Source organism: Poromitra crassiceps (genome assembly GCF_964638095.1).
Source record: "Poromitra crassiceps genome assembly, chromosome: 29".
NCBI classification, from domain to species: Eukaryota; Metazoa; Chordata; class Actinopteri; order Beryciformes; family Melamphaidae; genus Poromitra; species Poromitra crassiceps.
Genome location: NC_139641.1, coordinates 7,404,618 through 7,431,738, shown reverse-complemented (window position 1 = coordinate 7,431,738; position 27,121 = coordinate 7,404,618). Strand labels below are relative to the sequence as shown.

General features: G+C 46.0%; 1 protein-coding gene across 1 annotated transcript in view; it reads left to right on the top strand.

Annotated features, from left to right (window-relative positions):
- The window catches only part of LOC310800026 (phosphoinositide 3-kinase regulatory subunit 4-like), a gene marked incomplete at its 5' end in the record, with an annotated part of 72,920 nt that overhangs the window by 2,933 nt on the left and 42,866 nt on the right, over positions 1 to 27,121 (top strand). Inside the window, 10 exons of the mRNA XM_083662621.1 lie at positions 561 to 864; positions 3,382 to 3,515; positions 7,243 to 7,453; positions 8,595 to 8,833; positions 10,608 to 10,749; positions 12,140 to 12,274; positions 14,187 to 14,408; positions 15,452 to 15,625; positions 21,020 to 21,165; positions 22,836 to 23,039. Coding sequence (XP_083518747.1) covers positions 561 to 864; positions 3,382 to 3,515; positions 7,243 to 7,453; positions 8,595 to 8,833; positions 10,608 to 10,749; positions 12,140 to 12,274; positions 14,187 to 14,408; positions 15,452 to 15,625; positions 21,020 to 21,165; positions 22,836 to 23,039 — 1,911 coding nt within the window. The remainder of the gene's footprint in view (positions 1 to 560; positions 865 to 3,381; positions 3,516 to 7,242; positions 7,454 to 8,594; positions 8,834 to 10,607; positions 10,750 to 12,139; positions 12,275 to 14,186; positions 14,409 to 15,451; positions 15,626 to 21,019; positions 21,166 to 22,835; positions 23,040 to 27,121) is intronic.

Here is a 27,121-nt window from a genome sequence, read left to right as displayed (position 1 = left end):
TTTCATAATACATTACATACATTCTGCTCAACAAAGGATCCTTTGCATTATTATAAAGCTGAGTTGTGATTATTTGTATTTGTAAAATTATTGGGATTTTTTTTTGTATGGTTGTTTGTTTTGAATTGTAGAGCCTGGTGTGGAGGATTTATACGGCCCTATGAAATCACCCCCATTCAGATTCAGTCCATTTTAATTGTAATTTAGGGGTTATGGTTTTATTATTATTATAATTATTATTATTATTATTATTATTATACTTTTGTAATGACTTGGCCGTCTCAGATAGTCTCTTCAACATGTTTCTCAAAGTCACAACCAAGTTGTGAGGTGACGGAAGAGTCCCACACAATATCCCTCCATTATTATTATTATTATTATTATTATTATTATTATTATTATTATTATTATATTATCATCATTATTATTATTATGATTATGATCATTATCATTATCATTATAATTATAATTATAATTATTATATTTAAATCCCATTGCTAATACCCCTCTCACATATGAATGTAATGTGGTCTCAACCTGCACCGTGCTGTTGAACCCAGGCGGGCGTGCGTCACGGCGACATCAAGACAGAGAACGTGATGGTGACCAGTTGGAACTGGGTGCTCCTCACAGACTTCGCCAGCTTCAAGCCCACCTACCTGCCGGAGGACAACCCGGCCGACTTCAACTACTTCTTCGACACGTCGCGGCGCCGCACCTGCTACATCGCCCCCGAGCGCTTCGTGGACGGCAGCCTGTTCGCCACCACGGAGAGCGACCACAACACCCCCCTGGTGGACCTGACCAGCAACAACCAGAGGAGCCGCGGGGAGCTGAAGCAGGCGATGGACATCTTCTCCGCAGGTACAGCAGCACCACCTCTCACTAGGTTGTGTTGGACTTTTCAAGCCTCGCTTTCTTCTTCGTTGTCTGTGAGCTTCTGTAAAGCCTGCTGCTTCTCATTAGAAACATCCTCAGCAATGAATCTCAAACTATGTCGTGTTGGGACTTTGAATTTGAGGGAATTTGGCATGGAAAGTCCTTGAAAACGCACGCACACGCGCACGCACGCACGCACGCACACACACACACACACACACACACACACACACACACACACACACACACACAAAACAAAACAAAACAAACCAAACCAAACAGACAAAACAAACAGACAAAACTACTTTACTCCAGACAGCTCATGCAGCATAATGTTATTGTCATTTATTATTAGCATAATTAATTATTTTGACTATTATTATTATTATTATTTTATTTTTTTCTGAATTCCCCCCCCATTTCCCTCTGCTGCCCCGGTCATTGCTCCCCCCTCTGCCGATCTGGGGAGAGCCGTAGACTAGCACCATGCTTCCTCCGACACATGTGCAGTTGCCAGGCGCTTCTTTTAACCTGACAGCGGGGGAGCTTCACCGGCAGGACGTAGCACGTGGGAGGATCACGCTATTCCCACCAGTTCCGTTCCTCGCGAACAGGCACCCCGACTCACCAGAGGAGGCGCTAGTGCAGCGACCAGGACAAATACCCTCAATCCGGCTTCCCACCCGCAGACACTAGCCAATCGTGCCTGCATGGACGCCCGACCAAGCCGGAGCTAACACGAGGTTGCGAACCTGCGACTCTCGTGTTGGTAGGCAGGGAATCTACTGCTACACTTCCCGACACAAAAGATTTGTCTTGGCAGGCTTTTTAGTTAGTTTATCAGTCCTTAGCAGGTGAGCCAGTCAGTGTCCAAAACTCACTCAACCACCGGGTCATGGGCTGTGAGTGCCCTCTAGTGGGCAAAATATTTTCAAGTTGAAGCTCAGAAAATGAGTGGGCCGTGAGTCTGTGTTTTTGAGCTGGAGTGGAGCTTCTGGTGTTGGCGGAAACTAGACATCCAGCCGGATCTGTAGGCACCAACGATCTTATGCTAGCTTGCTAGCACGGGGGTAAAATAGCGCCAAAGTCGGCGAAGTTGTCCCTTGACCTCTGACATAAAGATATCTGAAGGAAATTGGGCTCATTAGAACCGCAAGTGTCTTAGTTTTACAGTTGCGTGTGGACGTGAGTAAAAAAAAACAACCTAGAATGACGAAAGCACAGCACAAATGACGGACAATATTGCCGTAAAGAGTGTGATTTGCAACACGATATAAATGATAGAGCATCATATGAAACGATAGACCTTTTCTATCGTGAAAATTATATATATCGTCATATCGCCCCAGTCCTAATCTAAACATAAAAAAGTCAAATTAAATGCATAATTTCAATGAGCAGTTATTTTTGAATATCACCACACACCTGACAGTGACATAACACACTTACAGCCCAGTCCCCCCCCCCTTTTTGTCATGTTTGTTGTTGTTGTTTGTCTTTTCTTTTCTCCTAAATGATTTGGGAAGGTGGTCCTGGGACATGTTGGATTGATCAGACGTGGACCTTAAGTGACAGCAGGTAGAGATGATGCCACTGCTCTGTGTGTCTCCTCTCCCCTCCTCTCCTCTCCTCTCCTCTCCTCTCCTCTCCTCTCCTCTCCTCTCCTCTCCTCTCCTCTCCTCTCCTCTCCTCCCTCTCCTCTCCTCTCCTCTCTCTCCTCTCTTCTCCTCTCTTCTCCTCTCTTCTCTTCTCCTCTCCTCTCCTCTCCTCTCCTCTCCCCTCCCCTCCTCTCCTCTCCTCTCCTCTCCTCTCCTCTCCTCTCCTCTCCCCTCCCCTCCTCTCATCTCCTCTCCTCTCCTCTCCTCTCCCCTCCCCTCTCCTCTCCTCTCCTCTCTCCTCTCCCCTCTCATCTCCTCTCCTCTCCTCTCCTCTCCTCTCCTCTCCTCTCCTCTCCTCTCCTCTCCTCCCCTCTCCTCTCCTCTCCTCTCTTCTCTTCTCTCTCCTCTCCTCTCTTCTCCTCTCCTCTCCTCTCCCCTCCCCTCCCCTCCCCCTCCTCTCTTCTCCTCTCCTCTCCTCTCCCCTCCCCCTCCTCTCCTCTCCTCTCCTCTCCTCTCATCCTCTCCTCTCATCTCCTCTCCTCTCCTCTCCCCTCCCCTCTCCTCTCCTCTCCTCTCTCCTCTCCCCTCTCATCTCCTCTCCTCTCCTCTCCTCTCCTCTCCTCTCCTCTCTTCTCCTCTCTCCTCTCCTCTCTCCTCTCCTCTCTTCTCCTCTCCTCTCCTCTCTTCTCCTCTCTCCTCTCTCCTCTCCTCTCCTCTCCTCTCCTCTCCTCTCCTCTCCTCTCCTCTCCTCTCTTCTCCTCTCTCCTCTCCTCTCTCCTCTCCTCTCCTCTCCTCTCCTCTCCTCTCCTCTCCTCTCCTCACATCTCTCCTGTCCTCTCCTCTCTCCTCTCTCCTCTCTTCTCCTCTCCTCCCTTCTCCTCTCCTCTCCTCTCCTCTCCTGCAGGTTGTGTTATAGCAGAGCTGTTCACAGAGGGTGTTCCTCTGTTCGACCTGTCCCAGCTGCTGCTGTACCGCAAAGGCCAGTTCCAGACGGAGCAGGTCCTGCTGAAGATCGAGGACCAGCACATCAGAGAGCTGGTGAGGCGGTGATAGCTTCACGTTCCTCCACACAAAGTCCTCACGTCACATCACTGTTCTCTTCACACCACACAACATGCTGTCTCATAGTCAGGAGTCTTGAAGTTGTGGTTTTCACACTTGTGTGACTGGAGGTTTTTACCACTTTACTACCCGGACGCCCGGGGTCATAGTGTCTGAGGAGCCCTTTACACGAGGACACTTTCTGGAAGAAACGACACAATAGCGTTTCCTTCACACCTTTTCCTTCACACCTTCTCCCTGTTTACATGAGCGCTGTTGAATTTTTAAAACGCCGTAATGTACATGCCAGGTCGCTAGGTGGCAGTGTGATCACCTTATTCTTTGCCCATACAAGGACGCTTCCGCATGACGTCATTTCGTAATCGTCTTTCCGGTTTTAAACACTTAACACATTCACTGCCAGCCGTTTTTTTTTTTTACTGTAGGTAGGTTTTGCCAGAGGGTTTTTTTGAGGATTCTGGCTCATTTTACAAGAGCCGAGGATTCTTTTCTGCTTTGACTTTGTGAACACAAAGTTCACAAAAGTACTAATAGAATGTGTGCTTTCTCTGTCTAAAAGAGTTAGTTTGTAGAGTTAGTAGTTATGTAGATATTAGCCGTTGAGTACAGCATGGTTTCAGCGTCTGAAAATTTATTTTGAGATAAATGGCTTTTTGTGAAATTCGATAGAACAGTCACTTTAACCATTCATTTTTGGCATCAGTAAGACCGTCAGACATCTAAACAATAGTTTTGAACAGTAATTTCCTACATAACAGCAGGAAACACCCCTCTCCCTTCAAAACTCCTCCCTCCGTTGTGTCTTCTCCTCCTTCCTCCTGGCTCTGCAGCGGGCGTGTCAAGCGCGTTGCTGCTGCTGCTGCTGCTTGCCTGCCTGCGACGCTCCTTGTGCGAATCAAGATGGGCCGGGGAATGCGTGGGCGATGGGCAGATGTTGATTCTGGCCTTTCTGCGGTGTTTCAAAGTGTGTTTCACCTATAATCTATTATGCAAATCGCTCTCCGCTCTCTGTGCTGCTGCTGCTGGCGCGGCCGCTCGGGCAAGTCTGGATGACTGTAAAATCGCCAAGCAATTTCCTTGAGAATGGCTTCCTCCCGCCGCTGTGTTTTTCTTTGCTTTCGCTCGTCTGGGGGGAGCACTGTCAACACTTAGTGGGTCGGTAAAATAGATTATACACATTCAATACCTCCAATAATTGTATAGGAGACATAAAAGGGATTGATCAACGCCCACACCGTCAAAAAAAAAAAAATCGATTTTTTTGACGTGTTAACACGTTGAGTGCCATAGCCGAGATATCTCGTCTTACATAATCCAACGGTTGAGTGCCATAGACGAGCTATCTCGTCTTACATAAACATTTTTTTTTTTTTGACGGTGGGACATCAATCAACCCCTTTTACGTCTTCTATATCAATATTGGGAGGAAGAGAATGTGTATACCGTAATCTATTTTACCGACCACTAAGTGGCGACAGTTCTCTCCCAAGACAGAGAAAGCCACAGCCAGCCACAGCCAGAGCCACAGCCAGCCAGCGCGCTGGAGAAAGCCAGTGTAATTTTCAAGGAAGCAGCTGGGCGAAAACTCCCTCGATCCCACACACACACACACACACACACACACGCGCGCGCGCACACACACACACTCGAGCACCCCGCGCATAAATAAGACCAGAATCGCAAAAGCTTACTCAAAGCTCTCAGCCGACACCTCAAGAAACAGTTTTACAGTCCAGACGGCCGCGGAGAATCCTCCCCCGCAGCAGAGCCCGGAGACACACACACACTCTCTCCCTCTCTCTCCCCCTCCCCCCAGTCCCGAGAGAGAGAGAGAGAGAGAGAGAGAGAGAGGAGAGAGAGAGAGAGAGAGAGAGAGAGAGAGAGAGAGAGAGAGAGAGAGAGAGAGAGAGAGAGAGAGAGGAGAGAGAGAACACAGAACACAGAGCGGGAGACAGACACGCCGCGGGGGCAAAGAACGGACAGAGATCCCCTCCCCCCCAGAGCCGCGGAGCAACGCGCGAACACACACACACACACACACACACACACACACACACACACACACACAATACAGTATACAGACTCGCCCAAGGGCACCCACAATCACAGGCAGGTGACTGTTCTGCTGTTTGATTGAATTTCACAAAACTGCGATTATCTCAGCTTGCTGTCTCAGACGCTAAAACCATGCTGTACTCAACGGCTAATATCTACATAACTACTAACTCTGCAAACTAACTCTTTTAGACAGAGAAAGCACACATTCTATTAGTTATTTTTAGATGATTGGTGTTCACGAAGTCTTAACAGAAAATAATCCTCGGCTCTTGTAAAATGAGCCAGAATCCTCAAAAAAAAACCTGGCACAACTTACCTACAGGATTGAAAAAACGGCTGGCACTCAATGTGTTAACACGTCGTTGGCAGTCAACAGCTGGATTCTGAAAACGTGTTAACACGTCATTGGCAGTGAACGTGTTAAGTAGAGTACGCCTTCCGCAGTCATTTTTAGACTTGCCAAAAAGCTGTTTTCAAACTAAAAAAAAAACCCAAACTGTTTTCAAGTTTTAATATTTGTCGGGTGAGAATGTAACATATATGTGACCAGTTTATCAGAATAACGCCTATTGGAAATCTTTAACGAGCAGCGAGGACTGGGAGCGCTAAGTGTGCTATCTGTCAAACCCTACTGTAGTTAGGCTACTGGCAGTGAGAAAACACTGTCGACGTGCTTTTGTAACTAACGTTAAATGCCGACCGGGTACAGCCATCGGCTCCTCGCAGCAGTAACGTTATGAACATGTCACTGAAGTTGGCCGCAGTGTAGCTTAATTCTGAATGTTGCCTAACTTCATTCACACTGACGTTTTATTTTGAAAATGGTTGCCAACTTGCGCACGGCTATGGCGTAATCGCGTGTGCAGGCATGTCAGAGTTTCTGAAATGTGCCGTCTTCAAGCGATTACATGGAGCGCTCAGCGGGAAGCGTCTCAAAGAATTTCACTCTGGAGGGTGGTTTCAAAATGTGTCTTTTCCTAAGCCCAAATTCGCCGTCGCCGTCTAAAAGGGAGGCACTAACGATACAATAATTCCCCGTCACCATAGGAAACCGTCCTCGTGTAAAGTGCCCGTATGTGTGTGATGTTTGATTGTGAGCTGGTGTGTGTTGTAGTGTCTGAGTGTGTGTGATGTTTGATTGTGATCTGGTGTGTGTTGTAGTGTCTGAGTGTGTGTGTGATGTTTGATTGTGATCTGGTGTGTGTTGTAGTGTCTGAGTGTGTGTGTGATGTTTGATTGTGAGCTGGTGTGTGTTGTAGTGTGAGTGTGTGTGTGATGTTTGATTGTGAGCTGGTGTGTGTTGTAGTGTCTGAGTGTGTGTGATGTTTGATTGTGAGCTGGTGTGTGTTGTAGTGTCTGAGTGTGTGTGATGTTTGATTGTGATCTGGTGTGTGTTGTAGTGTCTGAGTGTGTGTGATGTTTGATTATGATCTGGTGTGTGTTGTAGTGTCTGAGTGTGTGTGATGTTTGATTGTGAGCTGGTGTGTGTTGTAGTGTCTGAGTGTGTGTGTGATGTTTGATTGTGATCTGGTGTGTGTTGTAGTGTCTGAGTGTGTGTGATGTTTGATTGTGATCTGGTGTGTGTTGTAGTGTCTGAGTGTGTGTGATGTTTGATTGTGATCTGTGGTGGTGTTCTTGTGATCAGGTGGCTCAGATGGTGCAGCGGGAGCCGGAGAAGCGCCTGACAGCAGAGGAGTACCTGAAGCAGGAGCGGGGGAAAGCCTTCCCGGACATCTTCTATACCTTCCTGCAGCCCTACATGGCCCAGTTCGCCAAGGAGACCTTCCAGTCTGCTGACGAGCGCGTGCTGGTGATCCGCAAAGACCTGGACAACATCCTGCTCAACCTCAGAGGAGGTGAGGTGGGGTGGGGAGGTCACTGGAATAACAATACAAATATAAAAATGACTTTAGAAAAAAAGAAACTGACTGAATCAATATTGTGCGTGTTGTAGAAAAGTAGCGACCCGCCCCTCCCGCTAGTTAGCTTAGCACAATGAATGGTAGTCTATGGTCCTGGCTAGCCTACTAATTAAGTCACCAAATACACATTCCAACAGCTCCAACAGCTTATGTACATGTTGTGACTCATGCATTCACCACGTTATGAAATAATAATGTAAAATGCAGTCTTCAAATGATATTAAAGGTATACTATGCAACTATTTCATTAAAAAACATTATATAGACTTATACAAACGTTTTCCCTCAAAACCATCGCTTCTGTAATAGTACTATTTGAAAGTATAAACAGCCAATAAGAATTAACCTATAATTTCCAGAGGTGCAACTGTGCTTTTCCAGTCACACGGTGCGTTATCTGGTGGGGTGATGGTCCAGTTGCTTGTCTCGTCCAGGCGGAAAACACTATCATCCCGATAATATAATAGATCGTTACGCCTCGAATCGCACATAGGTTACGCTAAAACCACCACCGCAAAGCGTGTGGGTTTCAGGACGAAACAGTCTCGAGCCACTATCGTCATCTTTAGAGCACAATATTCCTGGAATGCAAGTTTAACTAAACAGTTACATGTCCTCTGCATTCTACATAAAATTAAGATATTACGGGTTGTTTTATTTTGTATGTTACATACCTTTTGGCCAAGATATGTTACTTTATGGGGGAGGAATTCTGCCAGGTAAGGAGAGGAGTGTGGGCGGCCATATTGCCTGTGGGGTTTTCAGATCGAGTGGAGAGCCGTTTCGCAGGAAATCTGGGGGGGTTAGTCCCCCTTTAAATAGTTGCATAGTATACCTTTAATATGGCGTCCGTTTCAGTTAGCTTTAAACAGAAACAGCCGGGCAAAATACTTGTTACTTTTATACTTTAGTAACTGTACTTCTACTTAAGTAAAGAATATGTCTATTTTTCACATCTCTGATGTAATGTACCGTAATGTGATACTGAGCTATATATAAATAAAACTTGAAACTTGACTTGGAGCTTGTATTGTACTTGTTGTATTAAAGTGTGGGTGTGTCTCTCTCCCTGCAGGCTCCTCCTCCCCTGCGGAGGCGGAGAGGGTGGAGCGGAGGGAGGAGCAGGGCCTCATGGTCCTAGTGTCCGTCATCACGTCCTGCCTGCAGACTCTGCGCTCCTGTGACTCCAAGCTGGCGTCTCTGGAGCTGCTGCTGCACCTGGCCCCCCGGCTGGCCCCCGCCATCCTGCTGGACCGCATCACGCCCTATCTGCTGCACTTCTGCACCGACCCCGCGCCGCGCGTTCGAGCCCAGGTAGGGGTGGCTGATAAGAGTACTGCAGGGAGGAGTCCGGAAGACCTGGACGCTAGCACTTCCTGGTTCCTAGGTGTAAAAGGCAATGGGATCCCCCCCCCCCTCCAAAAACCTATGAGGATTTTGGTTAAATGCCTGAAATAAGATCTGTGGTTAACAAAAGTTGATGAAAACAGCTAACTTTGTGTTCAACAATATAATTTTCACCAATCACTTCACTTTTATGACTTTTGAAGCGTTTTCTGAAAATTGCGTTAAAATTGCACTTATGCTTCAAAAGTGATAAAAGTCTTCCTCGAAATGATCTTGCTGAACACAAACTTCGCTGTTTCATGTGAGGTCTCCAGACCAAATTTCAAGCAGAAGGCCACACATGCATAACCTGATCACCCCGTGACGTCAGTCAAGTTCTAGTATGACGTGGTCAGTCAAAGTCAAAGTATGACATCTGCAATGACGTCAGATATGACGTCAGTTCATTCTCATATATATAGCAAGGGTTCTACGTCACCTCTCTCTCTCTGGCCGATCATAGCAGCAGCTAGCTTCACGGCAGTCCATCTCCCCTGAATACCCTGATTGTAATGATATATGGATAACGATACGATATGATACATCTCTACACTCAGGCTGTGATAATGATATATGGATAATGATACGATATGGTACATCTCTACACTCAGGCTGTGATAATGATATATGGATAATGATACGATATGGTACATCTCTACACTCAGGCTGTGATAATGATATATGGATAACGATACGATATGATACATCTCTACACTCAGGCTGTGATAATGATATATGGATAATGATACGATATGGTACATCTCTACACTCAGGCTGTGATAATGATATATGGATAATGATATGATATGGTACATCTCTACACTCAGGCTGTGATAATGATATATGGATAACGATACGATATGGTACATCTCTACACTCAGGCTGTGATAATGATATATGGATAATGATACGATATGGTACATCTCCACACTCAGGCTGTGATAATGATATATGGATAATGATACGATATGGTACATCTCCACACTCAGGCTGTGATAATGATATATGGATAATGATACGATATGGCACATCTCTACACTCAGGCTGTGATAATGATATATGGATAATGATACGATATGGTACATCTCTACGCTCAGGCTGTGATAATGATATATGGATAATGATACGATATGGTACATCTCTACGCTCAGGCTGTGATAATGATATATGGATTAGGGATGGGCATCGAATTTCGAATTTTCGAATAATCGTTGTTATTATCAAGGTCGACTTTTATTATTGAAATTCGAAATTCGTTTATTGAAAAAAAAAAAAAAAAAAAAAAAAAATTGTGAGTGAAATGTTGCATTGTCTCCCCTGATTCTAAGTTTAGTCGAATCGCTTGGTTTGAGCAAGTAAAACAATTTTTATAAGCAACCTCTCCCTCTTCATGGGATTTCATCCGCCATTCATTTTTCCATAAACCTTGCTTAAAATGCTTATAAAAATAGTTTTACTTGCTCAAACCATGCGATTCGACTAAACTTAGAATCAGGGGAGACAATGCAACATTTCACTCACAAAAAAAAAAAAAAAAAAAAAAATTTTTTTTTACATTTTTTATTTTTTTTTACATTTTATTTTTATTTTCGAATTTCGATTAAAAGTCGACTTTGGCCAGCGAATTTCGAATAGTGTTTTTGCTAGAAATGCCCATCCCTAATATGGATAACGATATGATATGGCACATCTCTACGCTCAGGCTGTGCGCACACTGGCCAAGCTGCTGGCGCTGGTGAAGGAGGTGCCGAGGAACGATGTCAACATCTACCCAGAGTACATCCTGCCTGGGATCGCTCACCTCGCCCAGGACGACGCCACTATCGTCAGGCTGGCCTACGCAGGTCAGTGGGAGGAGGGCCATATGGGAGCGATACGGACGAAAAATCATATCTCGTCATTTTTAAGCACATGGCACACACCCATCAATCATTATCCAACAACTGCTGTTGGCAGTTGTTGGATAATGTTTGATCGGTGTGTCATGGGCTAAACACAGACAAAGAAGGTTTGAACATGTTGAATCTGACCAAACATCTCCAAACAAGGACAGGCAGCCATGGCACACCACACAAACATCTGGGTTTGTCTGTGTTTGTTGTAGAATGTTAGATTGGTGTGCCATGGCCTTTAAAAGGGATACCCTAGCTAGAGATGGGTATTGGTTCAAATTTCAAGAATCGATTCGATTCCGATTCACAAGGTTGCGAATCGATTAATTTTCGATTCGATTCCGATTCGATCAATTTCAATATTGATTTGGTTAGTGATACCAAAACGTGTTTTTTGAGCTGTACCCTGAATTACATGACTGTTCCCAACCAGCCAAGTAGATACATGGGGAAAAAAGTTGCAGACCTGTTGTCAATTTGAATGGTTTTAGTTACACATATATTTACTCACCAGGTGGTGACAAAGGGTAAATAACAGCCTTTTCATCTGTCAATAAAGACACTTTCACATATGCACAGTGATTTGATTTCAGCCTATATAATTTCTAAAAGTAGATATTAATGATCAAACATTTCCATTCATGTAGCCTACAGTATTTATGTTTTTGTTTCAACTACAAACATAAATAAACGTCAACTTGAAACTATGTTTCAACTACCACACACAGCATAATATTTTAGCCTGTTTATTAAAAATAAATAAATAATAATAATAAAAAAAAACGATCTCTGAACATATGAATCGATAATCGAGGATTAAAATAAAAATCGGAGAATCGATTTTTTGAACCCAGCCCTAACCCTAGCCCTATTTGCTACTTACCAATAGGTTGAGGCCACGTCTCGTCATAGACGCTGGTTTAGCTGGCTCAGCCTGGCTGGGGGCGTTTTTTTTGCAAAATCTTCATAGTTCAACGAAAATAGTTTATGCTTTAAATCTAAAATGGTTCATGGATTACATTCTAATAACAAACCTATCAAATTAAAAGTCAAGCACGTTACCGTGGAAACAATTAAGCTTAGCCCAAAATCACAAATCAGAATGAGCGGGTCCCCGGTATATTTTCTATCTTGTAAGGGGTCCTTGGCTGAAAAACATTTGAGAACCTCTGCTCTATACTGTACAGGTCCAGTCTGATTGTGTGTGTTCCTCTGTGGATGTGTGTGTGTGGTGTGTGTTCCTCTGTGGATGTGTGTGTGTGGTGTGTGTTCCTCTGTGGATGTGTGTGTGTGGTGTGTGTTCCTCTGTGGATGTGTGTGGGATGTGTGTGTGGATGTGTAGAGAACATCGCCCACCTGGCAGAGACCGCCCTGCGCTTCCTGGAGCTGGTCCAGGAGAACAACGTGAACACAGAGCAGGACGGGAGCGGAGAGGACGTGGAGGAAACACTGCACCCCAACGACAACTACGACTCAGGTACCACATAGACTCCATAATCATGCTGCCCTATAGAGAGCCGCAGGAACGAGTCCGGAAATCATCGATGCTAACACTCCTGGTTCTTCACTGTTTTCGCCTATGGGATTTTTGAATGGGTTTTTGGCGCGATGCTTCTAATAAGGTCTCTGGGCAATGTCAGCTTAATCAAATGCGAACCAGTGTTTAGTAATATCATCTTCACACATGAGGACCACTTTTATGAGTTTTGAAGCTTTTACGTGCCGTTAAAAGGGCGGCTAGCTAGCAAACGGCTAAATGAGACTACACTGTTGAGTCGACGGGGATATTATACGTCAATAACGTCACCACTTCAAAGGACGAACACGGAAATTCTCTTTCCCTCACCTGGTTCAGCCCGTTCAGCCCGGGGTAATCAGTGCACAGCAGCGCACACATCAACAACACTCCAGATTGAGTGCTGATGTGACGTGGAAGCCTATGCGACACTGTGTGTAGTCCTGGATTAGTTTAGCATGAGCTTTTTACTTCTAGGGCTCGCATTTATGCTTCAAAACTCATGAAAGTGGTCCTCATGTGTGAAGTTTATCCGGCTGAACTCTGATTCGCGTTTGATTAATCTTGCGTTGCCCAGAGACCTTATTTGAAGCATCGCGGCAAAAACTCATTCAAAAATCCCATAGACAGAAACAGTGAAGAACCAGGAAGTCCGCAACTTCCGCGTTCTGACTACAAAAATACATCATCCCTGCGGCTCTCTATAGAGACACTGCATGAAATAGGCCACGCCCATCACGGGGGAAAAGCTCCGTTCATTTCCACACACCAGCGTCATTTTCCTTGAATTAAACATAGCTAAAAGCTGTTGTGTGGTGGGGCTGCGCAGACAACACATGTAAAAAATCGTCAGGTAAAGTTTTTTTTGTACTCCTGAGCAAAACAAGGAAGCCATTGAGAATCGGCAAGAAGAAAAATGTGGATGTTGCTGTCAATGAAGTAAGTTGGAGTGTTCATCTTCCGTATATACGATCTTTTTGTGCAACACCCGACCATGCACGCGACATAGGAGAACGCCAGGATTGGACGGGAGTTTGTGTTTCCCCCCCGTTTTGGGCGTGGTTTCTGAATGACGACGCGCTCCGCCGTGTCTCTATGCACAGTATAGTATTGTTGACAGTGTTGTCATCAAGTCACTACATCTTGAAGTCGAGTCTCAACTCAACTCCCCAGTCCCCGAGTCCTAGTCGGAGTCACCAAAGAAGTCTCCAACTTCCCAGTCCGAATGCATGAATGCTCCAGTCCAAGTTGAGTCACAAGTCCGATAGCTCTGGTGACGAGCTGTCTGTGTGTTTTGCGTGTGGTGTCTCCTCCTCAGAGAGAGCTCTGGTGACGAGTTGTCTGTGTGTTCTGCTGTGTGGTGTCTCCTCCTCAGAGAGAGCTCTGGTGACGAGCTGTCTGTGTGTTTTGCGTGTGGTGTCCTCCTCAGAGAGAGCTCTGGTGACGAGCTGTCTGTGTGTTTTGCGTGTGGTGTCTCCTCCTCAGAGAGAGCTCTGGTGACGAGCTGTCTGTGTGTTTTGCGTGTGGTGTCTCCTCCTCAGAGAGAGCTCTGGTGACGAGCTGTCTGTGTGTTCTGCGCGTGGTGTCTCCTCCTCAGAGAGAGCTCTGGTGACGAGCTGTCTGTGTGTTTTGCGTGTGGTGTCCTCCTCAGAGAGAGCTCTGGTGACGAGCTGTCTGTGTGTTCTGCGTGTGGTGTCTCCTCCTCAGAGAGAGCTCTGGTGACGAGCTGTCTGTGTGTTCTGCGTGTGGTGTCCTCCTCAGAGAGAGCTCTGGTGACCAGCTGTCTGTGTGTCCTGCGTGTGGTGTCTCCTCCTCAGAGAGAGCTCTGGTGACGAGCTGTCTGTGTGTTCTGCGTGTGGTGTCTCCTCCTCAGAGCTGCAGGCGCTGCATGAGATGGTGCAGCAGAAGGTGGTCACCCTCCTGAGTGACTCGGAGAACATCGTGAAGCAGTCTCTGATGGAGAACGGCATCACGCGGCTCTGCGTCTTCTTCGGCCGGCAAAAAGCCAACGACGTCCTGCTGTCTCACATGATCACCTTCCTGAACGACAAGAACGACTGGCACCTCCGGGGGGCCTTCTTCGACAGCATCGTGGGTAAGGACGCTCTCCACAAGTCTTTCTTCTTCGACAGCATCGTGGGTAAGGACGCTCCACAAGTCTTTCAACGCCTTTACCAGGACCGGGTGTCAGTTCCGGAATGATTTTTGATTTTCAATCTTGATTTGAACCCTCAAGCAGTTTCTGGACAGTTTCTGGGCATCCCCAGAATGCCAATGATCTGCATCGATGCATCGATTCAATGATCAACGAACAAATAGCATCGATGAACAGCACTGATACAAATCTAGACACTAACATCTTTCTTCCTGTTCTTCTTCTTCTAAAAAAACCCTCATGTTAATTATTCCTTCTCTCAAACTACTTTCTACAAATGCTACTGTATTCCTTTAAAACAGCCTTAGCTGCGTTTACACCGACCTATTAAAGTTTTTCGCTGGCATCGAGTTTACATACAAAGTCAATGCAAACGAGCGATTGAGCGTATATTCGCCCGGGAGAAAAATCGCTGGGCGTCCGAGCGACAGAGACAGAGCGACAGGGAGAAAATACGCTCTTCGCCCGAGATGAAATATCCCAACTCGAGCGAAATTACGCTGGCATCAGTCGCTCGCTGTTCAACGCTGATTGGCTGCCGTGTGAGAGCGAGTCAAGGATCACACTGGCTTGGAACAAACCGCTAGTTTATTGTGTGGCAACAAACCGCATTGACAGCTGATTGACAGGCTGACAGCTGACATGAAGTGAAGTCTGTACTACCGGTATAGAGCTCGCGTTAGGGGCACGCTGACAGGCTTAGCTTGTAAACAACTACGGTGGCTCGTAGTGGACAAATATCATCATGACATTGTGTAACGTTATAGCCCCCAGATGTCCGTCAATTATTGTGCCTGTTGACGAGCGATTTAAACAGAGCGACAGAGCGATTCCAAAGGGTTGAATCGAGCCACAGAGAGAAAAATAAATATCTCGGTGTGAACACAGCTTTAGCTGTCATAGACTGTGTTGCACAGTTGATTTCACTACTGTTGATAAAATGTGCTAAAATGTGCTAAATGACGTAATGTAATGTAATGCAGGTGTGGCGGCCTACGTAGGCTGGCAGAGCTCGTCCATCCTGAAGCCTCTGCTGCAGCAGGGCCTGAGTGACGCAGAGGAGTTTGTCATCTACAAAGCTCTGAACGCTCTCACCTGCATGTGCCAGCTGGGTCTGCTGCAGAAACCACACATCTACGAGTTCCTCCAAGACATCGGTAAGTAAGGCTGTTTCAAAGTGAACAACATCACCCTAATGCTGGAATCCATGAAGTGAGCGAGTAAACGTGTTAAACTAGTAAACTTGTTAAAATAGTCAACTTGCTGTTACCTGCCTGTTGTCATAGAGTACCAACGTCACAAACCATTATTATTATTATTTGAACCACTAGCCATTTTTCACTCGGACCACCAACAACAACAAACGTAATATTTATTTATTTATTCTCTCGAGTGAAATGTTATATGGTCTCTCCTGATTCTAAATGTAGCCGCATCGCTTGGTTTGACAAAATAAAACTGTTTTTGTAAGCATTTTCCCAAATGTCTATGGAAAAATGGACGGAAAAAATACCCTAGGTTCATATCACTGACCTACAGTCAATGGTTCATATGCCTAACCCAGAAGAGGGGTGTGACAGGTTCATATGCCTAACCCAGAAGAGGGGTGTGACAGGTTCATATGCCTAACCCAGAAGAGGGGTGTGACAGGTTCATATGCCTAACCCAGAAGAGGGGTGTGACAGGTTCATATGCCTAACCCAGAAGAGGGGTGTGACAGGTTCATATGCCTAACCCAGAAGAGGGGTGTGACAGGTTCATATGCCTAACCCAGAAGAGGGGTGTGACAGGTTCATATGCCTAACCCAGAAGAGGGGCGTGACATTGGCACTCTATTGTGGGACATGAGACCTTCAGCAGCAGAAAGATCTGTCTAAGTGAGACTGGTAACGGTGACATTTCTCAGTAGGTACTGTTAGCTTAGCTGCTAGCATTTATGCTACTTTGCTAGGTTTGTCCTTTGTAGACCTCCTTGTTTTGTAAATGTAAGGAGTAGAAAGTACAGATACTTGTGTTAAAATGTAGGTGTCAGGCTTGGTGTGGGAAATGTGGATTTATGCGCAGATAGTTGATGGCCAAGACACTCTTGGTAAACTGAAGTCTCGATGAGTAGGAACGCTGAGGAACTTGATAGCTGGGTCTGCAAGGTTCGAAGATGGGGAACTGTTGCAGGAGGTTGCCGTGATATTAGTTTATGAACAACTCCAGAGGACCTGCAGAACCGAACCTTTATAGATCCCGAATATGACATCACCTTGTGTTATGACATCACCAGCGAGACCATCCGAAAGGCATGACATCATCAATGAGTGAACTATGACATCACAGTAGGAATGATGACATCACAGTAGGAATGATGACATCATCCTAACAGTACCCTCCCCTCTACGGACGCCGTCCAATGAGACCCTCAAGGAAGGCATCTGGAGAACGATGCAGGTGATGCAGGTGGTTAGACCCCCAAAGGGGGGGTCAGACAGTGGAGGTGCTCTTCAGCAGGTGGTTAGATGCAGGTGGTTAGACCCCAAAGGGGGGGTCAGACAGTGGAGGTGCTCTTCAGCAGGTGGTTAGACCCCAAAGGGGGTGTCAGACAGTGGAGGTGCTCTTCAGCAGGGGGATATCATCCAAGGATGATATCTGGAGAACAGAAATTCTGCAGACTCCGGTGGGTCCTCTGGAGTCGGCCATCCCCCGGGGCACGATCCAAACATGGGAGACTGGAGACCATCAAAAGGGTCAATGTCACGGTCCGGTGGGGACCAATAAGAACTGTTCTCCTGACGCAACACCTCAAACTCCACGGGCTCCGAAGGTGGGGCCCCAAACTTGGAAGAAGGAGCCAAAGGAACTGCAGGGGGGGGGGGGTGTCGCAAGCTCAGAGAGCGGAGCACCAGAAGGCTCTGCACAATCTAAAGGCTGAGCCCCAACCAATGCCGCCGTCTCCGAAGGCAGAGCCACAGGGGGCTCTGACTCAGCGAGGCCTACCCTCCCGACCTGTAGTTTGGGTAGGACACCCACAGTTTCCTTCTTTGAACGCTTCTTCTTTGCTCCTGACCGAAGGCTGACGACACTACGGGGACCTCCCAGTGTCAAACGGGGACCTACGTGCGGGTCAAGAACTGGAATTGGCTGCTGCTGGGGTTCGGGTTCGGACTCGGCGAGGGGAAGGTCCACAGGTTGGGCCTCAGGGCCAGCAGACTCGGAGTAGGGGTGGGAATCGCTGAGTAGCTCACGATACGATATTGTCACGATACTTGGCCCTCGATAACGATATTATCGCGATACTGTGATAATCGATATATTGGAAGACGATACATCACGATACCTGTGTAACTGAAGAGAAAAAAATACCCCTAAAAGGCAAGAAGCAGGTATTATGTATTTATTAGCAGAATTGACATGAACTCTCTCAGAGTTCACTCACTCACTCATACCATTTTCGATACCATGGAGGAAAAGTTACACATTAAGTCTTTTTATTATTATTATTAAAACAAGAAAACCTATATAACCTACCTATATAATTTCTAAAAGTAGATATTAATGATCAAACATTTCCATTCATGTAGCCTACAGTATTTATGTTTTTGTTTCAACTACAAACATAAATAAACGTCAACTTGAAACTATGTTTCAACTACCACACACAGCATAATATTTTAGCCTGTTTATTAAAAAAAAAATATATATACCGTAATTCTTCCAATAAGCGCCTCCACTCTAATTGCCGCCGGGTCTTCCATTTACCGCCTGGTCCAAATTGATTTAGCATAATAAGCGCCTGACTCTAATTGCCGCCGGGGCCGGAAATGGAATATTTTTTTGGTTACTGTTGTTATTGTTGTTTTTGTCAAAACTGCCTGTACCTACCCTCTTGTGTGTACTAAGTACTATCTCACTGGTTTAAACTGCCTGTACCTAGCCTCTTGTGTGTACTAAGTACTATCTCACTGGTTTAAACTGCCTGTACCTAGCCTCTTGTGTGTACTAAGTACTATCTCACTGGTTTAAACTGCCTGTACCTAGCCTCTTGTGTGTACTAAGTACTATCTCACTGGTTTAAACTGCCTGTACCTACCCTCTTGTGTGTACTAAGTACTATCTCACTGGTTTAAACTGCCTGTACCTAGCCTCTTGTGTGTACTAAGTACTATCTCACTGGTTTAAACTGCCTGTACCTACCCTCTTGTGTGTACTAAGTACTATCTCACTGGTTTAAACTGCCTGTACCTACCCTCTTGTGTGTACTAAGTACTATCTCACTGGTTTAAACTGCCTGTACCTAGCCTCTTGTGTGTACTAAGTACTATCTCACTGGTTTAAACTGCCTGTACCTACCCTCTTGTGTGTACTAAGTACTATCTCACTGGTTTAAACTGCCTGTACCTACCCTCTTGTGTGTACTAAGTACTATCTCACTGGTTTAAACTGCCTGTACCTACCCTCTTGTGTGTACTAAGTACTATCTCACTGGTTTAAACTGCCTGTACCTAGCCTCTTGTGTGTACTAAGTACTATCTCACTGGTTTAAACTGCCTGTACCTACCCTCTTGTGTGTACTAAGTACTATCTCACTGGTTTAAACTGCCTGTACCTAGCCTCTTGTGTGTACTAAGTACTATCTCACTGGTTTAAATAAGCAATTTGATACTTTACGTTTTTGCTGAGCAGGCATTTATGTTAAAAAAATAATAACCGCCTGGCTCAATTATGCCCAAATGGAAATAACCGCCTGACTCTAATTGCCGCCTGGTCTTCCTTTTACCGCCTGGTCCAAATTGCTTTAGCATAATAAGCGCCCGGGCTCTTATTGGCAGAATTACGGTATATATATATATATTTTTAAATAAACATATCGATACTTGGTGCTAGTGTATCGATAACGTATCGCAAGTGGAAATATCGCGATACCGTGAGTATCGATATTTTGTCCCACCCCTAACTCGGAGGCCCCCTGCGGGGGGACGGAGCTGATCTGCAGGGAGTGATTGAACTTCTCAATGAGACAATCGACAGTCTTCTCCAACTCCTTAACCTTCTTGGAGACACACTGCCACTCCTGGGTCACGTGAACGCTGCCCAACCGTATGGGTTTCGGGGCTGGACTCTTAGGGCCTTGACCCGCTGAGAGTCTCACGGGCCGGCGAGTGGGGGACCCACTTACTGGACGCCGGGAGCAGGAGGAGAGGTGATGCCCGGCTCGACCACAGTACCGGCAGCTCCGGGTGTCCAAACGGCGCTGCCTCTCCTCTGGTGTGATGCGAACCCTGCCGGTCAGATCACGGTACAGATGGCTGCTGGGACTCAAATGTGGCTGCCCCTGCTCTGGGATGACGCGAACTCCCCCCCAGAGTATGCGCTTAGGAGCTGGCGGCGGCCGAGAAGCAGGGCTAGTAGCAATGGCCGCGGTACCTGGGGGGGCAGCAGGTCTGGAAACCTCCGGAACGACAGTGCGCTCGGAAGCTGGGGCAGGAGGAGCGGAAGGCTGCGGAATGACACCCTCAGGAGGGTTTAGTCCGTCGAGACGATCTAGCCGGTTAACCAGGAGGGCGTACCGATCATCGGCCTTGGAAGCCAGAGCCTGGATTGCTTTTTCCTGGTGGGCAATCAGGCGTCTTGTCTCAAGTGCGAGGTCTCGCAGAATAGAGTACTGGTCTCGCTGAGATGCCTGCAAGTCTCCGAACGTGATAGGATGAGTGGAGATATCAGGATGAGTGGAGATATCCAGCTGACCGCCTGGTGGGTCAGCTGAAGCGACCGGCCGGGTAACTGGCCTCTCGGGAGCTTCCTCCTTGATTGGGGTACCCGCTAAATCCATTTCTGAGTTGTCCATACTGTCAGGCTTGGTGTGGGAAATGTGGATTTATGTGCGGATAGTTGATGGCCAAGACACTCTTGGTAAACTGAAGTCTCGATGAGTAGGGACGCTGAGGAACTTGATAGCTGGGTCTGCAAGGTTCGAAGATGGGGAACTGTTGCAGGAGGTTGCCGTGATATTAGTTTATGAACAACTCCAGAGGACCTGCAGAACCGAACCTTTATAGATCCCGAATATGACATCACCTTGTGTTATGACATCACCAGCGAAACCATCCGAAAGGCATGATTGAGACACTTATGAATCATGACATCATCAGTGAGTGAACTATGACATCACAGTAGGAATGATGACATCATCCTAACAGTAGGGAATAAAAGTAAAAAGTCGTCAGAAAAATAAATACTCCATAAAGTACAGATACCCGAAAAATCTACTTAAGTACAGTAACAAAGTACTTGTACTTTGTTACATCCCATCTCTGGCATTAGTCACAAATGTGTTCTGCTTTCTGTTGCCTTCTAGTGGTCAGATCTACCAGTTATGCCACCGGCCAGCTTAGTTTATTAAAAGGTTATTTTCAGATTTTATGTTTCAGAAAATTTGAAGCCAACATCACCTCAGTGGTTGAGGCAGTGAGCAGTATGTCAGACGTGTTTTCTCTCTAACATTGTTAAAGGGAGCGTCCCAACTTGACTGGCTTGTATGATTTGTCCCCTGCGGCTTGCCGTAGCTCCGTTCCTGTGCCACCCTAACCTGTGGATCCGGTACGGGGCGGTGGGCTTCATCACAGTGGTCGCTCAGCACCTCAACGTGGCCGACGTCTACTGCAAACTGATGCCCCACCTTAACCCCTTCATCACCCAGCCCATCATCCAGGTAAACTGATGCCCCACCTTAACCCCTTCATCACCCAGCCCATCATCCAGGTAAACTGATGCAACCCCTTCATCACCCAGCCCATCATCCAGGTAAACTGATGCCCCGTCTTAAAAGGAGGCTTTGCCCATTTTCAAGCCCACTTTGTATCATCATAATGTTGGTAATATAAGCAGATGGAAAGCAGTGCTTACCTTCTCTATACGTTCTCCACATGGAGAAATATCCATTTGTCTGCCGGGGTCGGGGCTGGGGTCCTTGTTTTTGTTTTGGTCCGAGTCAAGTGTTCTATGGTCATTTTGTGATTCATCTCGTAGCTGAATTGCTTGGTTTGTATAAGTAGTTTGTGACCTTGCTATATAGACCTGGCCCCTATTAGTCGATGAGAAGAGTCTTAATCATCCAAGTTTTCATTAGTCAGTTAGTCGCAGGAAGAAAACCCCCCCGACTCAAACTCCATTCTGGAGCTGTGCCTAATGGTTGAAAAGTTCTTAGACCAGGGTTGCCAACCTTGGGTACCTAGCTGGACCAAGCAAGAAAACTGTGTGTCCTTGCCCACGTGTGTGCAGCATATCTTGACAGCCATTCGTCCAATCTACTTCACATTTCGTGGGTTTCTTGCTGGGGAATCAAGGACGTGCGACGACTAATGGCCCATTTCCACCGCTGGTATCAGCGCGGCCCCGCCCAGCTCGTCTCGCTTTTTTGTCTCATTCCACCGATCAAAAACGTGGACAGCCCGGGTTGAGTCGGGGTTGAGTCGTGCTAGTTTTGGTCCCTGCTTTGTTGAGGTTCCAGGGCTGTGGACCCGGTACCATACGGTGACGTGAAGACACTGCAGACGACTGATTGGTCAGGCAGAATTGTGTTGACTGTATCTACTGACTGTCAATGCTGGATACCAGTTTAGTGGGGCTTACCTTCTCTTCTGTTATTTCCATCAGGCTTTTGTGTTGCTGCCTTCGGCTCTGGTGAAATAAAATCGATCTCCTTGTTCAGCTTTAACATGACGGTGGTTTTCAATTATTTTGAGAGACAAAAAGTCCGCTCCTCGGGAAGCCCTTTGTAGTTGGCTCCGCTAGGCCGGAGGCGGGGGTTTAGCGAAGCCGCGGTCTTGCCTGGTGAGTTGCCGCCGGGGTAGAGGCTTCCCTTCTCCCTGTAGCGCAACTCCCGTCCCCCGCGCAGTGCATGCATGTGAGTTTGAGTAACAACAAAGTGATATCCATTCTCCTGGCCAATTGTCACATTTGCCCATGTACACTGTAGGTCATATAGAGGCACCAGTATTTCATAAACAGTTTAAAAGTTCTGTGTATGGATTTAATTTTAACATTATACGTTATAGCCTACTTCGGCTATGGGCGGAGGGCAGATATGCGGTCGCTATGACGACCAGGTGTGGGCGGAGGCGAGTAAACTTGCAATGGAAACAGAGACTATATCAAGTAGAGACGAGTAAGTCCAGGTCGAGTAGAGCTGTACTGTGCTGTTATATGTGGTGGAAATGAGCCATAATTCAGTAATCGCTTGAACTAATGACTATTAGTTGACTAAGAAAGTCTTTGGTGGCCCTACTGCTATAGTAGTCTGCCGACGACCGGCTATATAGTGGATATATGGGTGTAGTTTGCTCAGCAGACAGACAGTGTGTGTTGCTGTGTGTCTCTCAGATCGATAAGGAGCTGGTGCTTCTGAGCGTGCTGAAGGAGCCGGTGAGTCGCTCCATCTTTGACTACGCCCTGCGCTCCAAAGACATCGCCAGCCTCTTCCGCCACCTGCTGCTCAGGCAGAAGAAACGCACCGGAGCCATTCCAGAGTGCCCCATCCCCGAAGACCCAGCCATCGCCCAGCTGCTCAAGAAGCTCCTGTCGCAGGTCAGACTGGCACATTAATACCCCATATATGCTGTTCACTGACAGTGACTGCGTTTACATGGACTTGAGTATCCCGGTTATGAGGCTTATCCTGGTTTTGATCATATTGGGGATATGGCGTTTACATGGAAGAGAGAGAAAGCAGGTTATTCATATCCCTTTATAAAATGGCTCTCTCAAATCAAGCAATCTGATTGGTTCACAGCCATTGTATAATTCCAGTAACCGAGTTCAATAACCCATGGCCATGGGTTATTGGTTGCCATGGCAACTCTCTTACTAAGAGAGTAATAATAAGGCTTACCTCAAATGACAACGTAGAAAAAATAAATGGCGGAGACAGCTGTCAGATCCTTGTGAATCGATCTTCGCTTATAACTTTACTAATACTTCGCAGAAAATGATGTTTTGTACAAGAATAGATGCGGGCTAATGTCTTCTTTGCAAAAGAAAGGCTGTTAACTCCGCATTTAACCCCGCATTTAACCCCGTAACGTTAGTTGGTGTCGGGCAAGCCCTGAGAATGCAACGCTGCGCTCGAGCTGCCTGGGTTTCCAGAAAGCTCTCAGCCAAGCAAGTCTTTGTACAATGAGTCATTATGGACGCATGATGGCGCAACTCTCTTACTAAAAGGCTTTGAAAACAAAATGGCGGAGACACCTTTCAGATCCTTGTGAATCGATCTTCGCTTATAACTTTACTAATACTTCGCAGAAAATGACGTTTTGTACAAGAATAGACGCGGGCTAATGTCTTAACCCCTCTCTCGCGCGCCCTCACTCTTAACCCCGCATCTCTAAATAAGACGTAACGTTACTTGGTACAGCTCTGGTGTCGGACTTTGCAAAAAGCTCTCAGGTTCGCAGCAAGCGCCAGGATTGGCCAATGTCGACTTCAGTCTCCAGAACGATCCAATCAAATCACCCGCAGGTCTATCTTCTTGCTAGAGGTCCCGCCTTACAGTAGTGTTTCAACTGACTCTCAGAATACCATGCCAGTCGGACTTATAGTGTTATTATTATTATATTATTATACTTGGAACCCTTTTATAAAAGCAATATAGCACTCGAGCAGCGTGTGTTGTGGAATATATCCCCCTGCTCAGTTGTTATCCCACTCGGCCTGCGGCCTCGTGGGATAACAACTGATCAGGGGGATATATTCACCACAACACACTTGCTCTCGTGATATATTGCTTAAGTATACATGATCAGTACTAGTATCCCGGTTACTGATCACTGCATGCTATTTGTCAGGCGCCTGTGATCTTTACAATACAAACCGGCGTCATTATTATTATTATTATTATTTTTTTTTTGCTTATATTGGGTGCGTGTGACGGGACGTCATTCACCTTTTTTGGGCCAAGACGTGGGATTCCCTTGGATTCCGTCTTCATGGTGGTCTGTCCCCGTTTGCGCGCAGCACGCTGCTTTTGCTTTCATTTTAGTCACAACACCTTCGTCCTGTAGTCTGTAATAGGGCAGCATTTCGATGCTTTCTCCTATCTAAGCTGCCAAGCATTTCATTCTTTCATCACCGAAAGACAAAACTCGGCAAAACTCCATTTCCTGATCGCTCCAGAAGTGAGACTTGGCTGAAGCCGCGCCTGCGCAGGTAGTCTGCTGCGGTCAGAAAGCAGGATAAGGTGTATACATGCAGCAGTATCCCGGGTTCTTTCGGAGTACTCCAGCTAGTATAACCGGCTTTCTCAAAACCGGGATAAGGGCTTATCCAGGTTTCTGAAACCGGGATATGATGTTTACATGCGCAAACACAAAAACGGGACCGACAAAACCCCGACAGTAACCGGGATACTCAAGTCCATGTAAACGCATTCATTGAGAAGTCAAGTCCAGACAAGGGTCAAGCAGGATAGTTTGATACATTCTAGTAACTAATTAGATTAGAATCCTATCCTACAATAAGAATGTGAAGTGTCCGTCTGTGTGAGCATCATTTTGTTCGGACACAGCTATGCCATTTTACAAACGATCGGGCTGAATCGTTCAGCAAGTGTAAAGAGCACCTGTGTGACCTAAACCAGTCTAATTAGGTCATTAGGGCTGATTCATTGCCTTACCTAATGATTGCCCCTAATTACCTAATGATGTGATGTCACTCGAGCAATTTCTGTGCGTGCAGTAGAAAAGTAGCAACACGCCCCTCCTTCTAGTTAGCTTAGCACATTGACTGGTCGTCTAGGCTAGCCTACCTCCATTAAGTCACCAAATACACATTACAACAGCGCCAAAACGCTCTCCTCTATAGAGACACTGCATGAAATAGGCCACGCCCATCACGGGGGAAAAGCTCCGTTCATTTCCACACACCAGCGTCATTTTCTTTAAATTAAACATAGCTAAAAGCTGTTGTGTGGTGGGGCTGCGCAGACAACAAATGTAAAAAATCACCAGTTAAAGTTTTTTTGTACTCCCGAGCAAAACAAGGAAGCCATTGAGAATTGGCGAGAAGAAAAATGTGGATCTAGCTGTCAAGAAGTAAGTTGGAGTGTTCATCTTCCGTATATACGATCTTTTTGTGCAACACGCAACCATGCACGTGACATAGGAGAACGCCAGGATTGGAGGGGGGGTTTCTGTTTTCCCACCGTCTTGGGCGTGGTTTCTGAATGATGATGCGTTACGCAGTGTCTCTATCTAATCAATTAATCGTAAAAATAATCGACAGATGAATCGACAATGAAAATGCCCTGGTCACTGGTAATGAACACAGGTAATGAACACACACTAGGGCTTTCCCCCTCCTGGTCGATTGGTCGGTCGACGTGCTGCTCTTGGTCGACGAGATTCACGTTGGTTGAACAATCGCTGGTGTTAATAATTTCATAGGAGACATTCAATAGTAGTAGTAGAACACTTTAATGTCCTCCAATCAGGCGATTTGTTGTACAGCACAGTAGTACATGAGGACACAGACACAGTAAAATGACATACACGACTCATAAAAATCATCTGTAGTGGTCAAAAGTACGCAATAATACTGTGCATTAAAGTGCACGTGTTAGCAGCCCAGCATATTTAAAGTGCGTATCTACGATATATTACATATTGCATACTGCCCATTGCTGATGACCAGCTAAGTTCTCAATCTCATAATCATAATTAAACGTTCTCAATTTCATAATCATAATTAAACGTTCTCAATCTCATAATCATAATTAAACAACAATAACTGTATCCTGATATCCTCCTCATGTGAACTTCTGATTCAAGTTACAGTCAGAATCAGAATCAGAATCAGAAAGACTTTCATGATCCCCGGGGGGAAATTGGGACAAGTTACAGCTGCTCGCACTCAGGCATGAAATATCCACATAACACAACATAGCATAACACAGTATCACACAGTATCTCCCTAAACGTAAAACAGTCAATACAATAAAATAAAATGCAGTAAAATGCAATAGAGTAAAATAAAATAAAATAGAATAAAGTAGAATAAAGTAGAATGTACAGTATGTGTCAAATTGCAGTTGGAATTATATTAAATCAACTTGCACATTACATGTGGCGTAGCTAAGGCACAGCTAACCTATCGGCTGACTCAGTCAAAGATAAGCTTCAGCCTTCAGCTTGCCAGCCATCTGCAGTGAGCGGTAATGTCTACTGATGTATTAAACCAGTGAGTGGCAGAGACAGGCTACATCCCTCTCTATAAATCCAGACTGACGCTGTTACAGATCCAAACAGAAACCAAGCCAGGTGCAGAGTGCCACAAGGCTCAGCAGGGGGCGCCACCTCCTCACTGCCTCATAGTAAAGGCTTGACTGCTGCTGCTGCTGCTCTCTGAAAAGCATTGAATCCTATCTGTAGCTGCCACCAAAGAAACGCAGCTCCTTGAAAGTTTGTGAATTTTGAGGGAAACCTAAAGGCCTTGACAGTTTTTATACATAGATATAAATAGACATTGAAAGTAGGGGTGTCAAAAATAATCTGTTATAAGATGCATCGCGATGCGGACGTGCACGATTCTGCATCGATTCACAAATGGCAAAAATCGAGTATTTAAAAAATAATAAAAAAAATAATAATAATCAAATCAAATATAATGGAAGTACA